At 47.2% G+C, this 26,659-nt stretch overlaps 1 protein-coding gene across 4 annotated transcripts in view; it reads right to left on the bottom strand.

The window, feature by feature from the left end:
• Positions 1-4,561: 4,561 nt before the first annotated feature.
• The window catches only part of PIDD1 (p53-induced death domain protein 1), a 35,287-nt gene continuing 13,189 nt past the window's right edge, over positions 4,562-26,659 (bottom strand). For 2 of the 4 annotated variants that reach the window (XM_089778689.1, XM_089778688.1), the window contains exons 8-16: positions 23,663-23,842; positions 22,399-22,546; positions 16,872-17,007; positions 16,060-16,210; positions 13,423-13,546; positions 12,173-12,291; positions 11,602-11,709; positions 10,200-10,405; positions 4,562-9,555 (exon numbers count right to left, since the gene is read on the bottom strand). In XM_089778689.1, coding sequence (XP_089634815.1) covers positions 9,318-9,555; positions 10,200-10,405; positions 11,602-11,709; positions 12,173-12,291; positions 13,423-13,546; positions 16,060-16,210; positions 16,872-17,007; positions 22,399-22,546; positions 23,663-23,842 — 1,410 coding nt within the window. In that variant the 3' untranslated portion in view covers positions 4,562-9,317. Of the gene's footprint in view, positions 9,556-10,199; positions 10,406-11,601; positions 11,741-12,172; positions 12,292-13,422; positions 13,547-16,059; positions 16,211-16,871; positions 17,008-22,398; positions 22,547-23,662; positions 23,843-26,659 lie in introns of those variants that run through there. The other 2 variants (XM_089778690.1, XM_089778691.1) reach the window with 2 other exon arrangements.

Genomic DNA, 26,659 nt, shown 5'->3' with positions numbered 1-26,659 from the left:
CCAGAGCCAGTCTTAAGGATGGGCAAGCCGGGCGGTCGCCCAGGGCCACCATTTTTAAGGGGCCACTGACAGAGCCGGTCTTAGGGGTGGGCTGCAACCACATTTCGGCCCGACCTCCTGAATCCTTCCCCCAGATTTCAAATTTTTGTTCTGTATTTTTTTGGAAACCATCTGGCAACCCTGCAGGTGAGCCGGGTGGTCGCCCGGGGCCACCAATTGGTTAGGACCAGCACTGTCAGCTGATCCCAGGCATGTGAAAGTTTGTGTAAGGAACACTGCGTTTGCACTGCACTGGTCATCGGCAGCAGAGCACTGTAGAAGAGGTCAGATGATGCCGATGAGCACACGTTAGAGCACAGGAGTGTAATTCAAACAGGAGCTGGTTGTCTTATTTTCATCAAGAAGGTAGGGAAGCGGGCCAAGTGAAACACAGATTTTATGAAAAATGGTTCAAGGAAAGCTTGTGTGGTTTTTTTAATTGACCTAAAAATACATTTTAATTTTGGTTTGTTTCTAATCAAAATATGTTAAGAACCCCTTCCTCGTTCATTCTATCTCCCCCCCCCGCCCTTTGTCCTCTCCTTTATCAGTGGAAAAATAAAGTGGGAGGGAGAAGGAAATGGGGACCAGAATTTCTTCATTTAGATTAGAATCACATTCATATATATTTTTTTAAAAAAAATTTAAAATTAAAAACAATGGAAAGTTTTTATTTCATGCAATAGTTTTCCTGGATAACATTTGCTGATTTTTAAGCAGTCTCACATGTAAGGACTTTTGCCATTTTAAAGGATTTGCTACACAGATAACTAAGTGGCTTTACTAATTACCATAGATGCAGTTAGCCCATGGTTTGGTGCCCTTGTGCAGCCCAAACCTGGTATACTCACTACCATCACACTGAGAAGGGGGAACCCAACAGTTCTCCCAACATGGTTCAGTCTTACAGGGGATGTTTTTGCTGCAGTTACCCAGGCTCTTGTTGGAACACTGCCTCTAACTAAGGCTTAATTTGTAGGGCTTAAAGCATTTTTTTTTTAACATTTATAACTGATGTAGCAAGCCCAGAGGTGCTGGGGCTAGGACATGCTGATCCTAGAGGTGCCAGGCCCCAGCTCTGGCACACAATTAAGCACTGCCTCTAACCCAGACTTCTATCTACACACACCCTCTCACGTGTCTACAGTGGAGATTTAACCTGAAGAGGCTGGCAGGGTAGTGGTAGGTTCATTAGTCCCCAAGTTTTGCTTTCCCTTGTGCTAGCATCTGTTTTGCAAGGAGGATGCAGGCTGTCACTTGAGCGCAGCACCCAGGATGGCACAACTAACTCAGGTTGTGGGACTGGGAGAACGAAACACTCATGACCGATTTAATCATGGTGAAAACAAGGAGAAGTCCTGTGGCACCTTAGGTGGTTTTCAAACTTTTTGGCCCAGGGCCCACTCCACTCTACGCAAAACTTTCCGCCGACTAGCAGCTGCCAATGGAAACTTGCTGTTAATTATAGAATTATGCCAGAGCCATTTTGCGAGTGCACCAGCTAGAGAGAACGGTTTCGTTAAACCAGTAAGAAAGGAAATATTCTTGGAAATTATTAAACAAATTAAGTGCTTTAACCTTCTCATGTTCGTTTACTAAACTTTATTTTAAATAAAGTAAACTCTTAATTTATGTCCAACACAAACGGTTTCAACAACGTCTTTAATTATGGCAGGGGTGGGGAAACTTTTTGGGCTCTAGAGCCACTGACTCACAGAAAAAAATCAGTCAGGGACCACACAAGTGAGAAGAAAAAAACCTCCCCCAACCCTTACTGATGTGGTCCCCAACTGAGACATCTCACTGCCATGGTGCTTCAGCCTCATTGGGTGGCAGAGAGGGACAGGGAGGACTGAGGTTCAGGGCTTCCCATAGGCCAGATTAAGTCTTATAGGGTAGATGGTTATTGGATTTTGTGGACCCCCTAGGCTCTTGGATGGGGCTAAAAATGAGGGGTTCAGTGTGCAGGACGGGACTGTCAGCAAGTGGGATAGGGATGGGGGTGCAGGATCTAGGAGGGAAGTGGGGTGCAGAAAGGGGGTGAGGATGCAAGGTCTGAGTGGGAGGTAGGGTGCAGGAGCAGGTTGGGAGTAGACTGTCTGGCCAAGGGGAGGAACAAGGGAGGGTGCAGTGTCTGGCCGGAGGGAGGGTGCAGAAGCAGGCTGGGGTAAGGGGGCTGGTGCATGGTCTGGGCATGAAGGGAAGAAGGGCACTTACCTACCTTTGCATTCCCCTCTGTTCCTAGCACCGTGTCCCAGGCACTGGCCCCCACTGCTCCCATTGGTTGGATTCTGGCCAATGGGAGCAGCAGGGAAAGCCTCCAGGCAGTGTGTCCATGCGCTGCTGTTTCCCCAGGCGGGGAGAGGGGAGCAGCAGCATATAGAGCCGCTTCTGGCTCCACTTCTTCCCTGTGAGGCAGATCCAGTGAAGAGGCTCAGGGCTTTCTTCCTCCTCCCATCCCTCCTAGCAGGAAACCAACGCTGCTGCTCCAACCTCATGCAGAGGGCAAGGGGGGCAGGCTGGAGAGCCGGCCCAGGCTCCCCACTGTGGGAGACAGCAGGGGCCATGGCTCAAGCTCAGCCTCCCCCCACAAAGTGTCATCTGCAGACCCCAGTTTGAGAACTGCTGCCTTAGAGACTAAAAAAAATTATATATAGTATCATGAGCTTTTGTAGGCACAACCAATTGAGGGTTTTGCCTACAAAAGCTCATGATACTATATATAATGTGTGTGTGTTGCCACAGGATTGCTCATTGTTTTTAAAGTTACAGAATAACACGGCTCCCCCGCTGAGACTTTTTAATCATGGTGGTTAGTACACAACTGGAAGGAGCTCAGATATTAAAGGGAAAAGATGCTCTAAGAAGCTAAAAATAGAACAGAATTACCAGTAAGGACAGGAAGGAGCTGGGTTTAACATTGTTTCAGCAGGGTTTACTCACAACACTCAGCTTGGTCTATACTGACTGCCAAAGGGATTTACCATCATGTTGGTTACCACAACTCATTAAAATAATGTTCCAACACCACCTAATTTTCGTAGTGAAGACAAGCCCAGGACAAGCATGGGACTGAATAATACTTCACAGGGTTCCTGAACCACGTGACAGCCGCTGGGCTGTAATGCAGCTTAGGAATACCTCAGTCACTTCCACAAGGTAAAACGATGCTGTAACAAGTTCCTACAATGCAACTGTCTATAGCACAGACAGGGTCTGGAACAGACTTGTGAGCTAGACTAGGATAAATCCTGAAGCTGCTACATGACAGCCCATGCTGAGTTGTTAAACATCACACAAGTACAAAAACATGATTCAAGGTTTCTTTTTTATTATAAAATGAGGGCAACGTGCCCAAGTGCATCACTCCGCAGCTGGAGCAAAGAACAGTAACACCAAAGGGTGGACAAAAATGACACATAACATTATAAAACTAACAGGAAGACAAGTTTACTCCTTTTGTGCAGTAACTGCAGTTCTTTGAGATGTGTCCCTCTGGAGGTGCACCACTTCAGACACACATGCAGTTCTCAAGCTCTAGCGTGGAGATTTTTGGTTAGCAGCATCCGTTCGGCCTGCACATGTCCCCTATGTCTTCTTGTGCTGGAGACCAAGGCTATATAAGCATGTGCAAGCCAACAGCCCTCAGATCCTTCTCTACCCAGACATCCCCTAAAGAACAGTCCAAAGCAAAGAGAAAGGGACAGGGTAGTGGAGCACCCATGGAGAGACATCTCAAAGAACCACAGTTACTTCATAAAATGAGTGACCTCTTCTTTAAGTTGCATCCTATGGGTACTCCACTTCAGGGGACTTCCAAGGTGTATTACCAGATGGAGGAGGGAGTTTCAGACCAGAGTCCAGAACTGAAGATAGTACTGCAAAACCAAGTACCATGCTAAATCTAGAACATAAGAATGTGAAAACAGCCATCCTGAGTCAGACCAATGGGCCATCTTGCCCAGTATCCTGTCTTTTTACAGTGGCCAATGCCAGGTGCTCTAGTGGGGATGAACAGAACTCACAGTTATTGAGTGATCCATGTTTGGTTGGCCACTCCTAGCTTCTGGGAACACCTAACGCACAGGGCCATGTCCCTGACCATACTGGCCAATAGGCATTGATGGACCTATCCTCCATGAAATTAATAGAGTTAAAAAAAGAACTGGATATAGTTTTGGCCTTCCGAACATCCCCTGAGAATGAGGTCCACAGGCTGATTGTGCAAGCTTCCCTGTGCTTGACTGAAACTTGCTGCCTATTAATTTCTTTAGGTGACCCTTGGTTCTTATGTTACATGAAGGGGTAAATAATAATACTTCCTTGTTCACTTTCTCCACACCAGTGATGATTTTATAAGCCTGTGTCATATCTCTTCTTAACTGGGACTGAGCAGTCCCAGTCTTATGAACCTCCCCTCATACCAAAACTGTTCTATACTCCTAATCATTTTGTTGCCCTTCTCTGTACCTTTCACAATTCCGATTTTTTTTTTTGCAATGGGGGTGACCCCATCTGCACACAGTATTCAAGGTGTGGGTGTACTTTGTATTCAAAGGGCAGATTTATATAGTGGCATTACAAAATGTACTATTATCTATCCCTTTCCTAATGGTTTCTAACTGATAGCTTTTTTGACTGCCGCTGCATGTTGAATGGATGTTTTGAGAGAACTATCCACAATGACTCCAAAATTTCTTTCTTGAGTGGATAATTTAGATCCCATCATTTTGTATGAGTAGTTGGGATTACATTTTCCAATATGCTTTACTTGGCAGATGAAATTCAAAGTCGACAAATGCAAATTTGTTGCCCAGTCATCCAGTTTTGCAAGATCCCTTGTAACTCTTCAGTTTGCTTTGGACTTAACTCTCTTGAGTAATTTTGTATCATCTGCAAATTCTGCCACTTCACTGTTTACCTCTTTTTCCAGCTATGACTGTGGAACAGCTCTGGTCCTAGTAGAGTTTCCGAGAGTGGCATGCAAGGCTGGTTCCACCACCCTTGCGAATGAGGCCACTTTCCCTATGCCTTTCAGAAAACAGGGTCCTGAAGGACTAGGTTAGAACTCTGAACAGAAATAGAAGAGTGCGACTGAAAGTCTCCCTCCATCTCATCCAAAGGAGGAACACCTGCATAAAACAGTAGAGTCCTGCAGTGCCAGAGGCCAGCAGTCCACAGATCAGGGTCGCAGTACTGAGAGATGCTTGGTGCCCATGAGGAGTGGAGTAAGGATATAAAATTGTCGGTTAATTGAATAGTCGATTAACCTCATGAATTCTTATCGGTTACTCGACTATTCTATAGTCCCCAGGGATGAGGCCGACAGCCAGTGTGCTACACTGCCACTCCTGAGGAGCCCCCTGCCACTCTGCACTGCTGCCTATCTATCAGAGGCAGCAGCATGGAGTGCCAGGCAGGAGCTGGCCCACAAGAGGAGCCAGTTTAAAAACCAGCTCCCCTCACAGACCAGCTGCCTGCCATCCTGCACAGTGCAGAGTGGCAGCAGCTCCTCTCTCGGGGGGGAGGGGCTGAGCTCCTAGATCTCGTGCGATTTGGTACTGACCCAGGCTGCCTGCCCGCCTGGCTCCTAATACACTTTACATGCAGAGCTGCAGCGGGGGTAGGTCCCGGACTTGGCACAAGCCAGGACTAAGCCAGGCTGCTGGCCAGCCTGTTAAAAAAAATTACTGGAAAAGGGCGGGGGGGGGGGGGGGGGGCGGGAAGGAAATGCATGTAGTCTCTGCAATTTGCATACCTTTTTCTGATTCTTTTTTCGGAAGAGGCTTTTCCGAAATTTGGCTCATCTACACTGGGCCAAATTTCGGAAAAACCTCCTCTTTCAGAAGAGCTCTTTTTCCTCATGAAACGAGGTTTACAGGGCTTCCAAAAGAGTGCTTCTGCTCTTCCAAAATAAATTTCAGAAGAGCAGATGCATTCCCTGGATGCGGCGGAGTTGGAAAATTCCATAGTGTAGATGTAGCCTTCCTGAACTCCCATGCTATGGAATAGGGGATTGGTACCTACACAGTAGCCGTGGCCATAGTAGCTGAAGCTGGCAGCACTGCCACTGGTATCTGGTGCTGTTACTTGCTTGGTGCCCAGGGTCCTGCATGCATGGGCCCCAACAGCTGGGCTGAATTTGATGATGCCAGTCCCAAGTATCAGTGCTTGCCTTCCTTGCTGGCAGGAAGTATCTAAGCCCTACACAGCAGCATCTCTCCTTCGTGCACCAGGACTGTGCAGCCCTGCCATCCTGGAGAATGGGTCCTTTGACTTAATTCAGCAGCGGCTGAATCTGGATGCCAGTTCCGACTTACATACAGATTCAACTTAAGAACAAACCTACAGTCCCTATCTTGTACGTAACCCGGGGACTGCCTGTATATAAAACCAGCATATACATAATATATATAATGTATACAGTATATAATGTATACAGTATATATATATAGTACCTCTTGATAGTCCGGCATATTTGATAATCCGGCACCACCTAGGTCCCATAGGTTCCGGATTATCGGAAGTCTACTGTATATTGGTGGTGGTGGGGAAGGGGGGTTCTGGCCTGTCTCGGAAGCTAGCTGAAGGGAGTGATCTATCATTAGCAATCTATGTTTGATCTTTCTGGCTTTCCTTGCTCCACACTTGAAGGCCAGAAGCTGCACTTCTGGATGCTGTGAGACTCCTCCAAGCAACGGACACACAGTGTGGCCGTCATTCACAGTGATAGCCTCTTGGCATGAAGGCTGCATCTGAAACCTGGCAAGACAGCAGTGCCCTGCCAGGAAAAAAATAAGTCTCCCCAAAAAGGGAAAGAGGAATAAAAACAGTCCTCTACTCACTATCTATAACTACTAACAACTGGCATTTCTATAGTGGTTAAGATAGAAGAACCAAGGCAAGCTCAAGGCGGGCCTGGGAGGGCTCTCTCTCAGGCCAAGGCCCATGAGAAAGAAACGAGGACAGTTCACGCACCCCCCTGTATGGCCAATCAAGGGTTTGAGAGGCACACACACACCTGAAACAGAGCACCCAGAGGGACACTGCTCAAAGAAATAAGTGGTTTTAAGCAGCACTGTAAACTTCAGCTAAACTACGGAAAACTTGCAGTCAGGCAGTCTTCTCTAGCAGGCAGGGCATGAGGCTGGGCATTGAGACCCTGGGGGGGGTCTAGCCCCATCTCTGCCACTGATCAGCTATGTGACCTTGGGCAAATCACTGCCTCTCTCCAAGCCTGTTTCCTGTCCCACTTCTTGTCTGTTTAGACTATAATCTCTTCTTAGAAGTTTGTGCCTTGCGTGGTCTCAACTAGGACCCAACTGCTACTTAATACAACCGCCACCAAACAACAGCAACATTGCAGTTTCTGTAGAATAAATGTAGCATTGACCATATCATATGAAGCCACTGGTCTACCCAGCCCACCATTCTGTCTCCGACATTGGCTACTATCAGCTATTTCAGAAAAAAAAAAGATACAAGAAACCCAAGGGGACAATTGGGGAATAACTTCACCAAAGGGGAAGTTCCTTCCTAATTCCCACCAGTTAGTGTTTAACCTTAAGCACTCAATACATTTCATGTCCTGAGATTTAAAAAAAAAAAAAAAAAATCCTTCAAGAAAAGGTTAAGGATTTTCCTGCTTCCTTGTTAATACTTGAGTTCTCAGCAAATCAAAAGCATCTTGAGGTGGAACCAGGGAAAGTGATGATGCATGAATGGCTTGGGGGAGGACAGAGAAATTGTTGTTTCTGCTAACTTATTTCAGCTGCAATCATCATAGTAGGTATAAGATTTTTAAACAGAAATGTGATTTTTGAAGTGGTGATATATCTTCAAGTATTGCTCCCAGGATTCAATATATGCCATTCAAGTTAGTCTCCTAAGGAGCACCCCTCTTGTATGGAGGATTTCAGTAGCTGTTGGGAGCCCATGAAAAGTCTCCAATTGTCCTTAGTTCAAGTGGATTAGGAGATGGGTTAGAGAGCAGGGGGAGTCAATAGGGAATTCTCATTTACAGTCTCTTGCAGGATTCTTAGATTAGGAAGCTTAAAGGTAATGTCAGCACCATTCTCTTCAGGTCCCACAATGGCTCTGACCTGATTAGCAATTTTATCCCACTGTGCTTTGAAAAGCACACCCAGGATGGAGTGCTGTGACCTCTCAGCTGAACCTCACCTGCGCTTCCCTACTGCAGCTTCACACTGCACAAAGAGTTTCAGAAAGGAAGTGAATACTACCTGAAACTGCTGCGGAACTTTAAATAGGTAAGGAGTAACTTCGATTCCAAATGGGCATTTGACCAGGACAGTGGATCCAGCCTCTTCATTTATTGCAGAAAGTAAAATGGAATGAACAGCCCAGAGCGGCCAGGTCCTATGACTTGCCCAAAAGACCTTTTGTGCCACAGATGAGGGGAGGGGAAACACAACTTTAAAAAAAATTGCAAAATGGCTTTTTGAACAAAAACAAAGATTTGGTAAGACTGGAAAAATTCTGCCAAACACCAAAATTCCCCTCCTGCCAAAAACCAATTTTTTTAGGGTTTGGATGTGCGTGTGTGTTTGGTTTTGGAAGGAAAAACATAAAACTGTTTTCAGAGGAAATATAGGGGAAATTAAAATGTTTCTAAAATGTCCTACTTGAAGGACTGTGACGTGCTCAAACATTATGGTATAGGGGATCACAGAAGTACCCTAAAATAGATAGCTGGAGGTCCCCAACCAACGACTGACCCAACCTTTGCTTGGAGATCTGAGAGGTCACAGCACAGACTTGTACAGTGGGATTCTCCCACTAAGTTTTACATCAACCACCAGAAGACAAATGAATCTGTCCCTACAGAAATGCTGCAGGAAGAGATGAGATGAGGAATGTTCAGATCCCAAATCATTAGCAGAATGTAGGTTTAGGCATTAAAAAGCTTATAGATAAATATCTATTTCAGGAACATTGTTAAAATGTAGGTTTATCCGTTTTTTACCTGCTCTGAGTTTGTCCAAGCCCCTAAAAGCTATAGCCAGAGAGGCCAAACTCAGAACTCACCAGCTTTTCCCATAGCTTTGAATACATTAAGAAGTTGGCATGCACGGACTTAACAGAAGTCACACACTAGCATACTCTTCGCAGAGCGCAGTGGGATAGTCGGAGAGGATCACAATCCAGCTGGTGCCACCCCACTCCCATGGAAGCATGTGGATCAGCTGGGCATCCCCATGCAGCCTTGCCATCTAGTGCACAGGAAATGGAACACCGCAGCGAGAAGCGGAACTCTGCTACACCATGCCTATTGCGGAGTCTTCGGTGCTGCTCTCCTGGTCCAGTCCCACCCGGCGGATGGATGCCCTGTATTTCTGCCTTCCCAGCTTGATGATCGTCTCAATCTCGTCTGCAATGTCCTGGCGGCCGCTCTCCTTCATGGCGGTGATCAGCTTCTCCACACAGTTTTGGTCCTCAGAGTTTTGCTGGGCCCAGGAGAAGAGCATGTTCAGGATCTGCCCGTCCAGGTCCTGGCTGAGGAGAATAAGCAGCACAGAAATAACAAGCCCACCGTCCATCACAGCACTGATGCTGTGATCAGACCCTAGAAAGTCCCATCGTGCCAGAGTAGAATGACTCAGTGGGACTATCTTCCCACTACCTAACCCTTCGTTTTTTGCTGAAAACCAGACTATTTCGATTTGAATGGGTTGCCACCGTACTTCAAGCTCCCATTCTTGTCAACAGCCTGAACTCCCGCATCAGGCTACATCTCCCATGATGTACCAGAATCTCCCTTCTTGGAGAGATGAGGCAATTCATCATGGGAGTCCCCAGCAATGGTGCATCAAAGGAGTTGTAGTCTTGCCTGGAAACCCCCCTGCCCAAAGGGAATGGAAACAGGAAGCACTCAACTTCTATGAGACACTAAGGCAGCATTTCTAAACTGAAATATTTCAATTTTCAGAGAAAATATTTAGGTTTTTTATATTAAAAAACACTCCCCCCCCCCCCAAAACCCACTTTTAAGGCTTTTTTTAAAGTCTCAAAACCCCAATTTTAACACGGTCAAACAATTTCAGTGGAAAATTTTCCACCAGCCCCAGTGGAGATACCCCTCCCCTGAAGAGGTGTTTGTCCATGGGACCATCACATCAATCACTGCACACACAGCTCACCTGTGGTTGCATCCTATTCGTTGGAGCTGCTGATAGGTCAGCCCCAGGTTCAAGCCAATGGTTTGCCAATCGGCTCCAATGCGCCCAGCGATGCCAAGTAGATTAGCTTGTGTCAGGTAGCCGGTCTCAGCATTCCCCAGGTTCAGAGGAGGGAAGGAGAAGCCGTTCTTGGGGTCTGCATGCTCACCCCCGTGGGATTTCAGTTTCTGTTTGATGGAAGAGAGACAGAGAAGTGCTCCTACCTGCAATGGTTTCCTCTTACAAGGAACAGTGCCCAAGTCATTTAATCAAACTGTATTTCCCTGAGGTGCAGAGAAGTTAGATTTCACATGGGATCCAGCTGTGAGAAGTGCTGATCCCTCAGTGTTTACTGACTCCAAGTGAGAGCTCTGGGTGCTGAGCACCTCTGCCACTCTGTCCCGTAGCACCCACAAATCACAGCCGGAAGCAGGAAATCCCTCCCTGCCATCTCTGGAGGTTCTCTTCCGTTGCCAGTTGTTTCCTGAGTATACATACATCCCTCAGCGTCAAGAGAGCTTTTACTCTAGGCCCCAAACTGAGGCCATGTGTGTGTGTAGGACTTTGGGGGTAAGCCTTAGGAAGAGGTATAAAGAAAGACAACAATATTTACTGGTCAGTGTCTACTCAAGAGAAATAAAACTTGCCATGACACCGCGCGGGGCCAGGCAGGTCCCTTTAAGGCACTCGAGGCTCATTCCAGCACACTTCTACACAATGGTTTAATCAAAACTCCTTTGAGCTGCCATGTTCTGGACAAACCTCCTTCCCAGTTATGCCCATTGCTCACATATTCATTTTCAAGGGAGATGCTGTCCTCAGTTCTGGCCAGCTCTCTCCTAGTCAAGCACCCTCATTCACTCAGGGAGCAAAAGTCCATCCTTGGCAACATTTCATCATATCAATACCAGCTCAGGACTGTGCTAAATGGAACAAACAGGAGAAGGTGGATAAACTAGAGAGAGCTGGAGAATATTTCCAGTTACACACATACTTCCTTGTGGAAGAGGGGGACAAAGACACACAGAAAGTGCCCAAGGCCATTTAAAAGAGCATTAGTAAAATGCTGTATTAAAAAGGCTGGTGCAATTGTGCCTGGTCACCCTCAAGTGACCTCACCACCAGCACCCTGTCCCTCACACTTATGACATGTAACAACACGTGCACAGCTACTCTCTCCATCCCCGTTACGTGCACGCAACCACATGCACGCAAACTCCCCATTTTCAAAGGAAAAGGGATTCTTCACTTTCCATCATGCAGTTTCCGCAGCCCACATTTCTGACTTGTTTCAGGGCCAACCACAAGAGCGCTCAGCTTAGCAGACAGAAACAAGTGTTTCCCTGTCCACATTTGGCTCTCCTTACGTGACTAAGTAACTCACAGGCAATTTGATGGGCAGAGTGGCCAGCCAGTGGGAGTCAGGCCCTTTCCTCTTCTTGGTGGCATCTTCAGGTACATGGTCTGGAACTTCGCCGCGATAGAAGGAGACCTCACAAGCAGGGGAGATCACAGAGTAAGACCTAGATGGCATTTCAACAGCTATCTGTTCGACAGGTTTTCTATTTGGCAAGGATTATGTAAGACATTTCCCACCCAGTCCCTACACGACACAACACACTCCCCACTTTGAGTGCCAGATATAATTTAGCAGAGCAGGTGCCAGTGGCAAGAATACAAGGATCCACCATAGAGTCTAGCCCGCTCTCCCTTACTGGTACTAGCCAAGGGTTAAGGGCAGGCAGATAACCATAGTCACTGACCTGGGCGATGGAGGACTGTTAGTATTTGAGCCATGCTCTCTCTGGTGGGCATATTTTACGTGTCCATCTCTAGTGAGGAGAGGCAGATACTCAATTCATGGCGTACCCCAGGCTCTACGGCAAGGAATGCCACAGGAAAGCCAATGACTGAGGAAAAATAAAACTTGGAACTTGGACTAGTGAGAAACTCACCTGCCCTTTCACAGCTTGGCCTTTCCGGTCTACTTCAGAGGTCACATAGATTTCCTTCATGTTCTTCAAGTGTGAGTAAAAGATGAATGAGATCCGTCCGTCCACACAGTCTGGGCGGTCTGAGCAGAGCCAGGGAAAACCAATCAATTAATCTGTGCACAGAACGCCTCCCTGCTGCTAGTCAAGGGTTACTCCAGCTGCTTCCCAGAAACAGAACACACTCCTCCCCAGTTTCTGGCTCATCCCCATGGCACAGGGCTGACCCCCACGACCATGGAGGAAGCAGATCATGCAAGAGCAAAAGAAAAACCCACCACCAGAGCAAGAGGAGTTTCAAGGAGTGAGAAAGGAGGGGAAGATGCTGAGGTTAAATATTGCACCGGTCTTTCCCAGCTGCTCCTGTTAGCACAAAATAAACCACTTGTCTCTGACATTTCCTTAATGCGGGGGAGGGAAGAATACGAGTAAGGATAAAGGAAAAAAGACTGTTATACATGTTGCCTTAGGACTCAAATACCGAACCGTCCTGCCAAATGCCTGTGACCAAGTGTAGGGGAGGGCTTCTGGTACCGAGACCAGGCTACGGAGTACGGTGTGAGTCGGCAGTAAAGGGTCCGATTCTGGGATCCTCTATTCCAGTGCAAGTCGAGAGTGGCTCCGCTGCCTTTGATGAAGTCACAGTGGAATTACATCAGGCTATCAGAGATCAGAAACAGGCCCCACGTGCAGCTACGACACCCCTTGGTGCACCAGGATAGTCTTGTAGTTTTAGTCCAACCCATATAAGTTGAATTAGTGAAAGAGGAAGGTAAAAATGGAACCGGCCAGCAAGACGGGCATTTAAACTCCACACAAGGAGTTTTATGCTGGACTGTTCCAAGGACTTCTGCCCCAGAGAAATGGCTGTTAGATCAGCTAGCGTGTGCTGGAGAACACAGGTCGTGCACTCACCTTACCTAGGTATTAAATACACACTGTACTAGACTGCAGCCCTCTGGGGGTTGTGGTGGTTTGCTATGAGGACAGAGTGCAGTAGTGATTCCATGGGGAGAATTCACTACCAGAAGCACGTCTTGCAGGCACTTGTCTTCGGAGAGCAGGATAAGGACAGCTGCACCGGCCATGGGTTGGGCAGCGTGAGCAGCAATGCTAGGCTCTGTTCACCAGACCAGCTAAATAAACACAGAACGGAACAGCAGCTGCTGGGAGGGAAGCGAAGGAGCTGATTGGACAAGAGGGCTCTGCCATACCAGCATCAATGCTGATGCCTCGCTCGAAGGCTGCAAAGAACTGCTCTCCCTCGAACATCTCCACAATATCAGATGGCTCTGGTCCCTGGTAGCGGTCATGAAGCTTTCCCAGAACAGGATCAACCTACAAAGGATGAAAGGGACACACGAGTCTGTTTAGCCCAAGGATGGGCAAACTACAGCCCACAGGTCAGATCCAGCCTGCCAAACATTTGGAACTAGTCCGCTGTAGCTCAGCGGGACTCTCAGGAAGGTTCTCGGAGCTAGCTGCTGGGGTCAGCAGGTGTATCTGCATGGCACGTGCCCCTTGGAGGGAGGCAGGTTTCCTCATGCTGCCCCTGCCCTCAGCACAATCCTCATAGCTCCCAATGGAAACCAGCCAATGGGAGCTATAAGGGCAGGGCTTGCAGGCATGTGAAACATGGGGAGACCTGCTGCCCCTCCCCACTCTCCTGCAAGGGGCACATGCCATGCAGGGACACACATGCTCTGGTGTGGAAAAAGTGAATAAGGAAAAGTTATTTGCATATTCCCACAATATAAGAACTAGGGGTCACCAAATGAAATTAGTAGGCAGTAGGTTTAAAACAAACAGAAGGAAGTTTTTCTTCACTCAGCGCACAGTCAATCTGTGGAACTCCTTGCCAGAGGATGCAGTGAAGGCTTGGACTTTAACAGAGTTCAAAAAAGACCTAGATAGATTCATGGAGGTTAGGTCCATCAATGGCTGTTAGTCAGGATGGATAGGAATGGTGTCCCTAGCCTCTTTTTCTCCGGAGGTGGGTGACAGGGGAGGGATCACATGAGGATTACCTGTTGTGTCCCCTCCCTCTGAGGCATCTGGTATTGGCCACTGTCGGCAGACAGAATACTGGGTGGATGGACCATTGGTCTGACCCAGTCTGGCCGTTCTTACGCTGCCCCAGCAGCTGGCTGCTTTCAGTGGCATGTGGGGGTGAGGCAGGCGGGAAGGCTGCCTGAAGGTCCCGCCGGGCTGCTGGCCTATAATAAAGTGCTCCCCCACCACAGCCTGCCTCTAGCACCCCACCCCCTCCTGTATTCCTACCCAGAGCTTCCCTCCCAGACCCCGCAACCTCCATTAAGATCATAGAAAAGTGGTCCCCCATGGAACATTATTGCCCACCCCAGATTTAGGCTATGCACATTCACAGCCTCCCTCCCACAACAGAAATGGGTCCAAGACATTTTTCTCTTGGCACTTCCAATGGGAAGTGTTTATTTTTCCGAGAGAGAAAAAAAAAACCCAAAACCAGCATTCCCTAAAGGTCTAATTGCCATTAAAAAAGTGACTGTAGCTAAGAATCATGTGGCTCCCCTGGCGTGCTTACAGAACACATGATGTCCATGCACACAAGTATGCTCCACAGATTGTGGTGGGGGAGAAATGACGGTCTATGTTTAGTCCTGCAGGCAGCACAGTTCATACAAACCTGGTGTGAATTGTTCCAGCCTACGTTGGACCAGTGCTGGAGTGGGTGGTACTGCCCCAAGTCTAACTAGTTCTCCTTTTCCTACACTAACGGTGCTGAAACTAGCTGGGTCTAACTCCATTTTCAGCTTTGAGGAAGGAAGCTGAATGTCTAAGCTAAACATAAGTTGGGATAGGCTTCTATGCAGCTCAGACATGCTCGGTTTTCTTCCCAGACCCTGAAGAAGAGCTCTGTGTGACTCAAATACCTATACTTCCTACCCACAGAAGTTGGTCCAATAAAAAAATATCACCTCATACAATTTTTCCCTCCCATATCCCAGGGCCAACATGGCTATAACACCACTGCAATGAGAGGTTGAAAATTCCTTTGGCATTATTAACAGCAGTGTCTGGTTGTTTGAACAGATTAATTTTAACCCTTTATAACCAAGAAATTATTCACTCCCCTTTCCCTCCAACATTAAGCCATGGGGAGATATTTTCCCTCCATGACCCCTCTGCTGCAATACCACTTAGCTCAGGTCAGGATGCTTTCTAAATTCTGTAGAAAGTCTCATCCTGCGGCGGCAGCATGCAAATACCCGAAGACTATAAGCTCTTACTTCTCAAAGATGGCTTGAGGTAGGCTAATGCTGTGCAGCATATCTCATCCTGCACATGGGCTTGTAATATCCTACCAGGGGACCCTCTGGGACCCACACTGGGAACTTCCTTGTCAGGGAAACAGACTCCGGGGGTGAAATCCTGGCGCCACTGAAGTTACATGGGAACCTTGCTATTTTAGTTTCATTGAAGCCAGGATTTCACCCCTGACGTCCAAGGTGGAAGTTTCTCTTCCGTTGTTTATAAATGAGTTTTATTTCAATACCGGACTACAACACAGCCAAGAATTATAGACAAGTAGGACCAGCCAGCCCAGGGGATTATACCAGGAGAGCACAACTTTCACTGTTAAGTGGTAAGGCTGAAACAGACTGGTGACTGTTGCACCAAATGGCTGCGAGAAATGTACCGTGACCAGAGCAGTAGCACAAAAACCACCATTGCCACAGGAACCCTCAATCAAATTGAGAAGCCAAGGGCCGAATGGGCAGAGCCCTGTGGTGAACAGGCACAATTGCTTCCATCACCCCTCTCCAGCAGCTCTGAACTGAAGCCCCTTGGCAGGGCATCGCGTGCAATACCTTGTGCTTGGGGACACACTGCAGTAAGACTTGCTCAGGGTCTATCTTCCTCTGCAGCGCTATGAAGTTCACCTGGTACATGCGCAGCCTCTTGTACACTTTCCTGGCAATGCCGCCGATGTAGGCCTTGGTGGTGTACCACAGCCAATACCTGGGGAAGGGAAGCAAATGAGGGAGGGATTCCTCTGCCAAGCCCAAGGACGGGAACCTGAGAGGGTGGGTCTCAAGTGACGCTTTCTTTCCACCAAAGGGGAAAGACAAGATTGGATTTTGAGGGAGCTTACGAGCAGGCACAGTTTATCCTCCTGACTCAGTTTATCCACCAAAAAGCAGACTCCCAGCTCAAAAGTGGGGGAGACAACTTAGCAACCACTAGACAACCTATGGATGAGGGAAGGATTCTGGCACCTGTGAGAAGAGGTGGCCAGGAACCTCACTACTGAATGGATATAGGTTCTAAGTGGGAGCATACTAGCTGGAGTGTGGGCCCTTCAGAGACACCTAGCCTACAAGGGCAACAGGAATGCGCTCGTTGCAATCCGGTGGGAGGAGAGGGGAATGAAGTGAAACAGAACCAAGCTTTTTGTGCAGCGCGGTGATACTGTGTGACGAGGAACTGAGTGCCAGCTAGAGTATAAAGCTATGGCATTCCACCCTTCTGGAGAAGGGGAAAGAGCAACCCCCGCAATGCACAGGGGGCTGGATGGGAAGCTGGCAGAAACAGAAGCTCGAGCCAAGGTCTGGGGCAAGGCACAGCCATACACCTTCGAGCCTCTTCTTCAAACACTGCCCAGGAATGCGTCAGAGCTCACCAGGAGAAGTGGGTGACTTCAAACAGCGCATAGAGGTGGGTGAACTCCAGGACCACCTGATTGGTGATGTCGTCCCAGGTTTGGGCTTGCAGGTCGCCATGAAGAAGATGCAGCCTAGAGCGATCTAGGGTGAGACCTAAAATCAAGAGAGATACAAGCTGAAGTCTAGTTTGAGATGCACGTGGATTTTTTTTCATAGTTTATTGCTTGACAAAGTCAAGTGCAAAACAGCTAGAGCGTAGGCGTGGCATGAGCTAAAGGGTGGCATGTGAGGTTTCTACCAAGAACCTGTAACACACTGGTCATTCTAATCACTGAGAGAGAGATATACACAAATAATATTTAAGGAGTTACGCATTTGTGACACCGGACAAGAAAGGGTTACGCATCCTGAAGGATAAATGACCCAAATTCAACCTTTAGGGACCTACTGGTAAATAATGTTTGTGTGTTTTAGGGATGTTTAAAAATGGTTCTTATTGTAACCATATAAGCACTACAAATTTTAGCAGTTTCAAGTTTACACACTGGCTCCCTGGGAGCAGGGCCAGCAGCCAGTGCACTTCCAGCTGCTGGTCCCACTCCTGGGAAGTCAGCTGCCAACATGCACTGCAGACTCTCATACAGAGTCAGCAGCAAAGGGCAGCAGCCAGCTCCCCAGGAGATGGTGCATGCAGGGAGCCGGCTTTTAAGCTTTAGCTTTTAAGCCAGCTCCCTGCGCGCACTGACTCCTGCCTGCCACCCTGCTTCTGGGGAAGTGGCTGCTGTGTCACACAGCTAATTCTAATACAGAGGCAACACCGCAGGGCAGCAGTCAGCTCCCTGGGAGCCAGACCAGGAACCAGTTTGTAACTGTTTGGGTAACAGATAAGCTAATGCTTATTGGTTACCCATTTAAATAATTACACTCTTACTTCCCGAATGTGTTTACCTATATAGTGTTGAAAGTTAACAATGTAACCAAAGAGTTTCTGTCTATACACTATTCATGTCTCTTTGAAGTGTGTAACAAATCACCTGCACATTTTGGAAAAATGGGCAATTGTCTTATGTTCATCTATGTAATAAATTACCAGTGATACACAGGAAATAACTCCACGATTGCCTATTGTTTGCCTAAAGACTCAGAACTCTGAAGAGAAACCTGGAACCCTTGGGACCTGATCCTTTTCCCTCTCAAAGCTTTCCCTGATAAAGCATCGAGCAGAGCTAAATCATAAGACTGAGAACTCTAGCCCCATCTGGATTAACCCTGAATATGGACAATGGACTATAACCTATGGGCTAATTCTGTAAGAACTCTTTGCAACTACAAAGCTCAACATCTCTACCATGAATCTGATCTCAGAAGTGTATTCATGCCTGTATGCGTGCTGAACGCTTTTACCCAATACTCTCTCTCTTTTTTTTTTTTTTAATACATTTTAGTTTAGTTAATAAGGACCGGCTGTAAGCGTGTATTTGAGGTACAATCTGAAATATTAATTAACCTGAGAGGTTAGTGTCCAATCCTTTGGGATTGGTAGAACTTTGTTATCTGATGAATAAATTCTTCAGTGATCCTCATCATATTTGATTTGAGTGTCTGGGTAAAGGCCTGAGGCTGGGTTGCTGAAGGGAACAGTGCTGTTGACTTCTGAGTAAGCAGAAAGGTATATAGAAGCTGTTATGTGCTGGCTTGGTAAATCTAAGCATTGGAATAACCACTAGCTTGGTGCGGTGCCTGACCCATTCTTTGTAGTTTGTTCCTACCTGAATAACCTCAGCTTCCTTCCTCTAGGACTCCAGTCACAAGAACATGTTTTTCAGTATGAATACTAAGGTAGGTAATTAAGACAGGTCACCAGAAGGTTATAAACACACTCCAATCAAGGCGGGAGGAACGAAACATGTATCTGTTAAGCCATGTGTGTATTGTCCATGTCATACTGGAGAACTAAGTACAGGCTGAGCCAAATGATAATCAAGAGATTGTGAAGCTGACAAGAAAGAAATTACACAAGGGGGAAAAAGACCCCAAACCAACCATCATGAAGACTATCTTGTTTGTAAGTGAAGCCACTGGAGAGGGGGCATCACTGGGAATACAGAGGTACAACTTGGATCTTCCACTGAGGAGACAAACTAAAGGTCACAGCTAAGCCTGGCTGCAATACACTGGAAGGATTTGGGGTGGGCTTAGCTCTATAAGGAATGAAAGTAACTAGTTAAATAATTTTAGGTTACAGAATGCAAGTTACAATTTTACTGCATAGGTAACAGTTTCCAGGACACTGAGATTTCCTATCATGTGAATCTCCTCTCTGTGTTAAATAATGTTTTCACTATATCTCTGTGCATGCCATGAGTTCAATGAAGCTGCGACAAGTAAACTGAGGGGCGGGGGAGGTGGCACTGTTGCTTTGGGAACAGTGGATCTGTGAATTATGCGAGTCTCTAGCGGAATAGGGGTTGGATGCCACAGGGGGATACTTGGAGGACTCACAGACTGCCATGTGCTGATCACTAACTTGCAGAAGGTCAGCAGAGCCCACCTGGGCTGAGGGAAGTGCTTGTGTTGCCCATGGCTGGTGTTCTTGGAGAGCTGACCCATGGCAAGGCACAGACATGGGCACCCCATCTCAACTAGACAAACATTTCTGAGCAGGACATCAATTTAACTGAAGATAAATTACATTGTCACAGCACCTATCATGTGCCATTTTAGTTGGCTGCATGAGGCCTCACTTCCTGCCCTAAACTGCATGAAGTGAAGTTTGAGCCTCGGTGAGCAGCAACCAAGTCATACGCCCGCCCTGGGAACAGACACTCTGGGAAAAGCTGCAAAGTGGCTTCTAGTCTAGGTTGTGAATGCTCTGGAGCAAGAATGGTCTTTCCTGTTACGCGTCTGGGCAGCGCCTACCACAGTCTCACTGGGGTTCTCATGTGATACTGCAATACTAATAGTTCTAGACTAGGGGACAGGGGGATGCACAGCTTTACAGCTCCCTTCCCCACCTCTTACAGTCCACAGTCATCAGAAACTGAAAGACTTGTCCCCCCATCTAATATTAACCAGATATTATCCTACAACTCTTAATTTAATACCATTATGGATGCTGCTCCAGCTCCAGATTTTCTATAAAAATCTCCAAATACTGGACAACCCTCTGGCAGCCAAGACAGCTCACCAAGGAGATGCTTACTCTTTAAGACCACCAACTCCCAGGGATCAAATCAGGGATTCCAGAGGGGGAAAAGCCAAACAAACCCACACCATCTTTTTATATGCGGATTAGCAGTTGTACCTAAAGTTGCCCAAGTCCTTACCTGCAGTAATGGGTTTTGGTTTTGCTTCTGTTTTTTTAAAATTAAAAGGAAAATGTACATGCTTTATTTAAATGATGGGGCTCAGAGCAGGGGGTGAGGGGTGGAGGGCAGGGGCTAGGAACTCACAGCAGGGGGTAGGAGTGCAGGAGTCAGAGCAGGGAGCTGGGCAGGGAGGTAATAGGTGCTGAGTCAGGGCAGGGAGTGGGGGGCTCAGGACAGAGAGGTCGGGGGGCATCTTACTGGCTCCTCTGGGGTGGGGGCTGTGTTGCTTGCCCGGCAGTGCTCTGTAAGGGGACTGCAAGGACTGTGCTACCCAGCCCTGGCAGTGGTTTGGCTGGAGGCTTTAGTGAAGGGGGAGCCACTGACTCAGGATGGTGGCCTACAACAAGGAGAACACCAGTCCCAGCTGGCAACTCTCCTACTAGTGTGGCTGCCCCCCTATGGTCACTGTGCAGCATAACTGTCTCCTTGCTGCCCTCTGTGGTCATTGCAGAGAATAACCACCCCTGCTCTCAGACCCCTCCCCTTCAGTGTTATGGAAAACAATCCCATTCCAAGCACCTCATGTTTTCCTGGAACCTTGCTTTAAATCAGGATAAGAGTAAGGTGCATACCAAATTTGGTAGACCTAGCTCTATAATTTAGAAGGGATTCTTGAACAAACAGACTCTCAGATGCACAGAAAAACTCTCTAAAATATATAAAGATAAAATTCTCCTAGTTATTACAAATTCAGAATCTATTCCAAACGTCATACAAAATGATAACTGATAAATTTTGTGGCTACAGGACAAAGATCCCATTAGATCTAGTAAGTTACTCTCTTTAGGGACATGCAAATTTTAACAGACAAACCTCAGCTAACTTGGCAATCTATTCCTTAAGGAAATAGGAAACATAAGCAAGGATAACCGTGCGCCATTAACCATGCAGATAACAAGCGATTTAAATAGACAGCAGACACTACCTGTCTCCCTTGGGGGAAAAACAAAACAATTGAAATGAATGCCTCTCCCAGGAGCCTTTTTATTCTCAATTCCCCCCTTACTCATATTCCTTACATTTATTTTACCAAAATTGACACAGTCAGGTCCATTCCATGGGGGCCAGGTAACAAACTAAAGCAGTCTCACAAAAAGAGCACAGCTCCCTGCCAAAACTAGGTGATTTGAAATTTTCCAACTTTACCAACTGACAAAAATTTGTAGCCATGCACCACAGTGGCTCCTTCTCTCACATGGGTGGAGCCCAGATTCTGCTTCCATTTGCTCCTTTTCCTCTTTCCCAGCCCAACACGCTGCCCTCACATTACTACCCAGTCTCTAAAGAACAGTGATGCCACGTATTTCAGCATCCACAATAGCTCTTAATATCTCTTCTGAATTCCAAAATAACCCCCTTCTACATACCAGAGTCTCTAGCTAATCTGAAACTCTGTCTAGCCAGTGCTTCAAGCTGTTCCTTGGACCTCCATTTAAGATTAATCCAGCAGAAAAATTATACAATCCCTCGCCCACTGTTCAAAAACAGGTGTTACAGGTGCTACTGCTGGCAATGGGACTCAGCAGGTGCTCTGAGAATTTGTGTTTTGGGCTTGACTTAATTGCAGGGTTACCTTTTCCCTATGAAATAAAATGGGGTTACCAGCTAAACTTTTAAATCTAATGGATGTTAATTGGAAGCACCTGGAAAACTGTGGCTAAGCAGAGCACTAATAATAGGACACAGGCTAGTACTAAAAAAAAAAAAAGGAAATTAAAAAAAAGGGCCAACAATTGAAGACTGAAGCATTGACATCAAAAGCCTGGCTACCATGATGGGCTAAGATTGTCAAAACAGATTAAAGGCTCAGTGGGAACCGGGAATCCAAAGCGGCCATAATATTTTCAAATGCTTTGTTAAATGTACCAGAGATCACCCTTACTGAGCTAGATTGTCTCTTTAGAGACACTTTCCAAGCATTACTAGGATGTACCAAGTCCAGTTTTGCTTCTTCTTTAGAAGGAGAATGTTGCAGCCTACTATAGTTCTTTTGCTACTGATGTACTAAGCTTTGTGGTTACGAACATCAGGGTCCAATATGCATCCCCTGAAAGGTGCTGCTTGTGTAATAAACTACTGTGAACAAGGCCCCTGGTGGAAATTGAAAGATCACCTACTAAGTACTATGATTTTAGCACAGAAGCTTTCCACTGGCCATTTCTGGGCATAAACTGACCTGTGACCCCTGGAGGTAGTGGGAGCTGAATTTTAACTGGCCGGAGGAAATCCAAAGTGGAATTCTGGGAGAGGCAGAGCAAGGGACTTGCTCTGGACTCTGGATCATCTGTGATTTCCTCTAGCTCCTCTGCCGACACTGGCAACACCTGGCGGATGAACAATAATGAAATCAGCTTATAATCTAGAAGCCTGAATACCCAAGTTCACAGAGGTAGAAAGGAAGCAACACCACCAGCCGTTCAAATGCCAGGCCTGACTCAGTGGCTGCCACTAGGGAGAGTGAATCCTAATCACTGAACCAAAAATGTTGCTCAGTTATACTGGTGTAAACCTGGCAAACAGGACCCTAATCCAGACTGACTCTTCTTTGGTGCTACCATAACACATTTAATTAAACAGCTGTCATGGCCTCTCTCTCTAGTTTTAATGGGACTGTTCCAGAGTCAGAACAGCATGAAGAAGAGTCACATTTAATCCACTGCATTTCACTCGCTGAGCTGGCCCATCATGCTTTTTGTTCTTGGAGACAAAGCAAGTGGCTAAAGCTGCATGTCCCTCGACAGCACTGCTTGCTGATTAACCAAAGCCTCATTAGGGGAATCTCTGTGCAGAAACCCATTCAGCCTTCCAAAGAGGACAGAGGGGCCAGGACGGTATCAAAGAATGCTCTATGGGAGAAGGAAAAGAGCCTTTTTTTTTTAATGTTTTTACAGGGTACAGGATTAAACTTGATAACTGCCTGTTCCACAAGCCCCTGACAGTGACCTGCCCAGATATATCTGTCCCCAGGTCCCTAGCTTGGAAAGGTCAAAGCCTTGGAGAACGTGGTGGGAGGTAGGGAAGAACAGTGCACTAACGCATTATGGCAATGATTTGCAGAATTCCTCAGCAACCAACTGAGGTCAGTGGCAGCCGCAGGCCTCCAGCCCTCTGAGAAGTGAGGCACCAAGGGCACAAACCTAACACCCACTGACTCTATTGGGTGTTAAACCAGGCCCTACCTCAGCAAGGTACTCTAAGAGTTGCAATGCTTCACATATGGCCTGCCAGATAGCTAAGGTCCCAGCCCATGTCACAGAGAGGGAAACTGAGGCAGGAAGGTGATCTGATGTGTCTAAAGCCACAAGAAGCCCAAGTCAGATCCAGTTCCCAAGCCCATTCTTCTTTCTCAGTTAGTGCATGTATTCCATTGCTTGCTCTCCTCTCTAGCATAGGCCTGCAGTAACGCCCCAGCTTCTCTGTTAGTTTTCACTTGCACACACCTGCAATCTCACACTCCGAGTCTCCTCTGTGACTCCAGGAGGGAAGGTCACTTTGATGTTTGGATCCACAGTGGAAAAGAGCAAGGTCCCCTCTAATGGCACACTGCATTCATTCTCCACAAGACGAGACACGACCAGGAACCAGGAGAAGTGGGGGACGCTACAGCGAGCCATGTGCTTCTGTTTCAATCATGGGGAACAAAGAAAACCCAAGTGAGTGACATGTTGTAGTATCTTTCAGTCACAACTAGGAATGTAAGTGTCTAGTCGACTAGTCGCTTCCCCCAACTCTTAGCTTCTTCTACCAAAGAGAGGCAGCAAGGGGGGAGGGAATAGAAGCCACAGAGACAGGGGAGGCAGAGGCACAGCGGGGAAATGGCGCAAGTGGGGACTGAAGTAGTCCCTGAGTGCCCGGTGTTTGACTGCAGCACTTCTGCCTTTGCAATGTAGCAAGAGCCCCAGGGCACTCTTGCTACATTTCAAAACAGAAGCGCTACAAATGGAACACACTTATCCCGTGTTCTTCACTTCTCTTCTGCCTTTTAAATGTAGTAAGAGCCCTCCACGTGGACGACTACTCGATTAGCTGATTAATTGAAATTTAACATCCCTAATCACAACAGCCCGATCCTTATTGTGGGAGCACTGACTGGACACCAGTTGAAGTCAATGAAGTCACTGAAAAAAAATATCAATGTCTCATAATGTCTCTTTGGTGTATATACAGAGGTATCACACACACTTCGATGCAAAGAAGAGCCATCATGTGATTGGGCAGTTGCTCCCACCGGAATAAAAGGGGTTAAAAATAGCTCTGGGATAAAGCTGTTCCAGGAGTTACTTATAAAGAGCAGGTTTATGGCAGCTAGTCGGGGCCTAGCTGAGCGAGGTAAAAAGGGCTGCAGGGCAGAGGGAGCTCAGTCTCTCGCCAGCTCTGGAGGAAGAAGGACTATCTACCTATAGAGGACTGGTGTCATGGACAGGGCAGTGCAGGGAGAGGGACCCAGTGGGACTCCAGCCTGGCTAACTCCCAAGCTGAGGCCTGATAAAGGGGCCCAACAGGTATCAGGACCCATAGGAGCGGCTCAGAAAGAAATAAGCAGCAGGTTCACCCCCCTTGACGATGAGAGTAGCCAATTCAGACTGCAGTCTGCCCTTGGGGCAAGGGGCTAGAGTAAGGACAGCAGTGGGCCCCTGACACCAGTGGTAGGATTGGGAGTGGCTGTTCCCTAACAGGGAGGAGCCCAGAGAGGGGGCATCACTCGGGTGCAATACCTAGAGAAAGGGTGCCACGGTCTGGGAAGGACATGGGTCCTGGCATGGTGGAGATAGACGGGGAAGGTAACTAAGGTGAGACACCCTCAGAAGAGGGCAGAGCTGATTCAAGGATAGCCAGCAGAAGGCGCTGTGGGAGTGAGGGTGAAACCTGTTACAAACCAATAAAGCCTATTTCTTTTAGACAACTGAGAAGAGGTTTGCACCAGCAGAGCTGGCATTTCCCACTCCTTTCATTCCCACTCCTGAGACAGGACACACTGCACAGCCTGCAGAAGCAGCCAAGACACAAGAGCCTGTAGCAATGTCTTGTGCTCGCAGGCAAGACTGTGGGTAGGGAGGGGAGAGCACAGATTGAAGCTCTGTACAGTATCCCACAGCTCTTCACAAAACGTGGAATAAGACCAGGTCTCAACCTGGCAGATATTTCAGTCCAATGGTAATCGACATGAAGCACTGCATGCTGGAACCTGTAGTCTTTAGGAGCCATGACCCTGTATTAGAGATGAGGACTACAGCTGCAATCAGGGCCAGATTATCCATTAGGCACAGTGCCTATGGCCTATGAAAAAGATTAGGGCCTAAAAAAATTCATAACTGACTAAAAATATAGGAAAACTGCTAAAATCCAAGTTAATATATTTGCTACCCTTAAGCAACAAGCAATATACAGGTGCAATGTTATACCTGAGGAGTCTAAGCACCCTGTGATGGGGTGATCTGGGCACACGCTGCCCCAGAGAGACCACAGAGAGCTCTTCCAAACAGGCAAGTGGCAATGGAGGAACTGACCAATCAGGGGCTAGAAAGGCCTACAAAGGGAGCTGCAAAGCAGAGAAGCAGTTAGTTCAGGGCAGAGCTCAAGCCATGCAGACCATGAGGCTGTCTGAGGAAGCTTTCTACAGAAGGGAAAGCCCAGAAAGCACCACTCTCTTGGACTGGAGGAACAGACTGAGAGGAAACAAACTTAAGGGACAGACTAAGAGAGACACCAGACAAGAGGACACTTGGAATGGGCCCTGTTAGATGTGTACCCCAGAAGGGGTTTGTATTTCACACTGGGCGTGACTCAGCTGGAGGACTCAAGTAGCCAAAAAGGCTTTTTAAAGAGACTGTGCAGGCACATGCACTTGACCAGATGGGGCACTTGCAAGAGATGAGGGCCGCCCTGTTACATACTCTCACTGTATGTGCAATGTTTTGGGTTACCCACTCTGATGCTTTGGGGTTGCGCCTAGTCCCAAAAGGGGAAGTGGCACTGTCTGCTCTGAAATTCTGGGTTTCTTAAATGCTGTGCAGCTGTGGCTCACAGTCCTGACATCCACAGCCAGCAGACAAGCATGCAGGCTATAGCCTGTCCTCCACGACCTAGTTACTTTTTGAAGGGTGAGCCCAACATCCTCCTAGTCCCAAATGTCTTCAATACTGTCTGCCCTGTAGAGTCCAGTCCTCTTGTTGAACACTTGAAGAAGTTACATTTGCTGCGCCTTTAAAGAGACAGTACAGTGCAGCTTATTAACATAACTGGGGTTGACAAATGCTCCACTTCAGTCAAAGCACCAAGTAGGTTTATGGTAAAATTAGTCCAAGTTTATCAGAATGACACAGGTTTAAACTATATCAAGTGGGAAGAAAATGGAGATAAAAATGGTTACAAGCCAACTAAAGTAAAAAATGCTTCTAAGACTAAGATTTAACATAACCAGTTCAAGATCTCGTTCA

This window comes from Pelodiscus sinensis, chromosome 5 (genome assembly GCF_052426305.1).
Source record: "Pelodiscus sinensis isolate ZL-2025 chromosome 5, ASM5242630v1, whole genome shotgun sequence".
Lineage (NCBI taxonomy): Eukaryota > Metazoa > Chordata > Testudines > Trionychidae > Pelodiscus > Pelodiscus sinensis.
The sequence above is the reverse complement of the archived record's forward strand: the minus strand, read 5'-3'. Positions and strand labels throughout refer to the sequence as shown.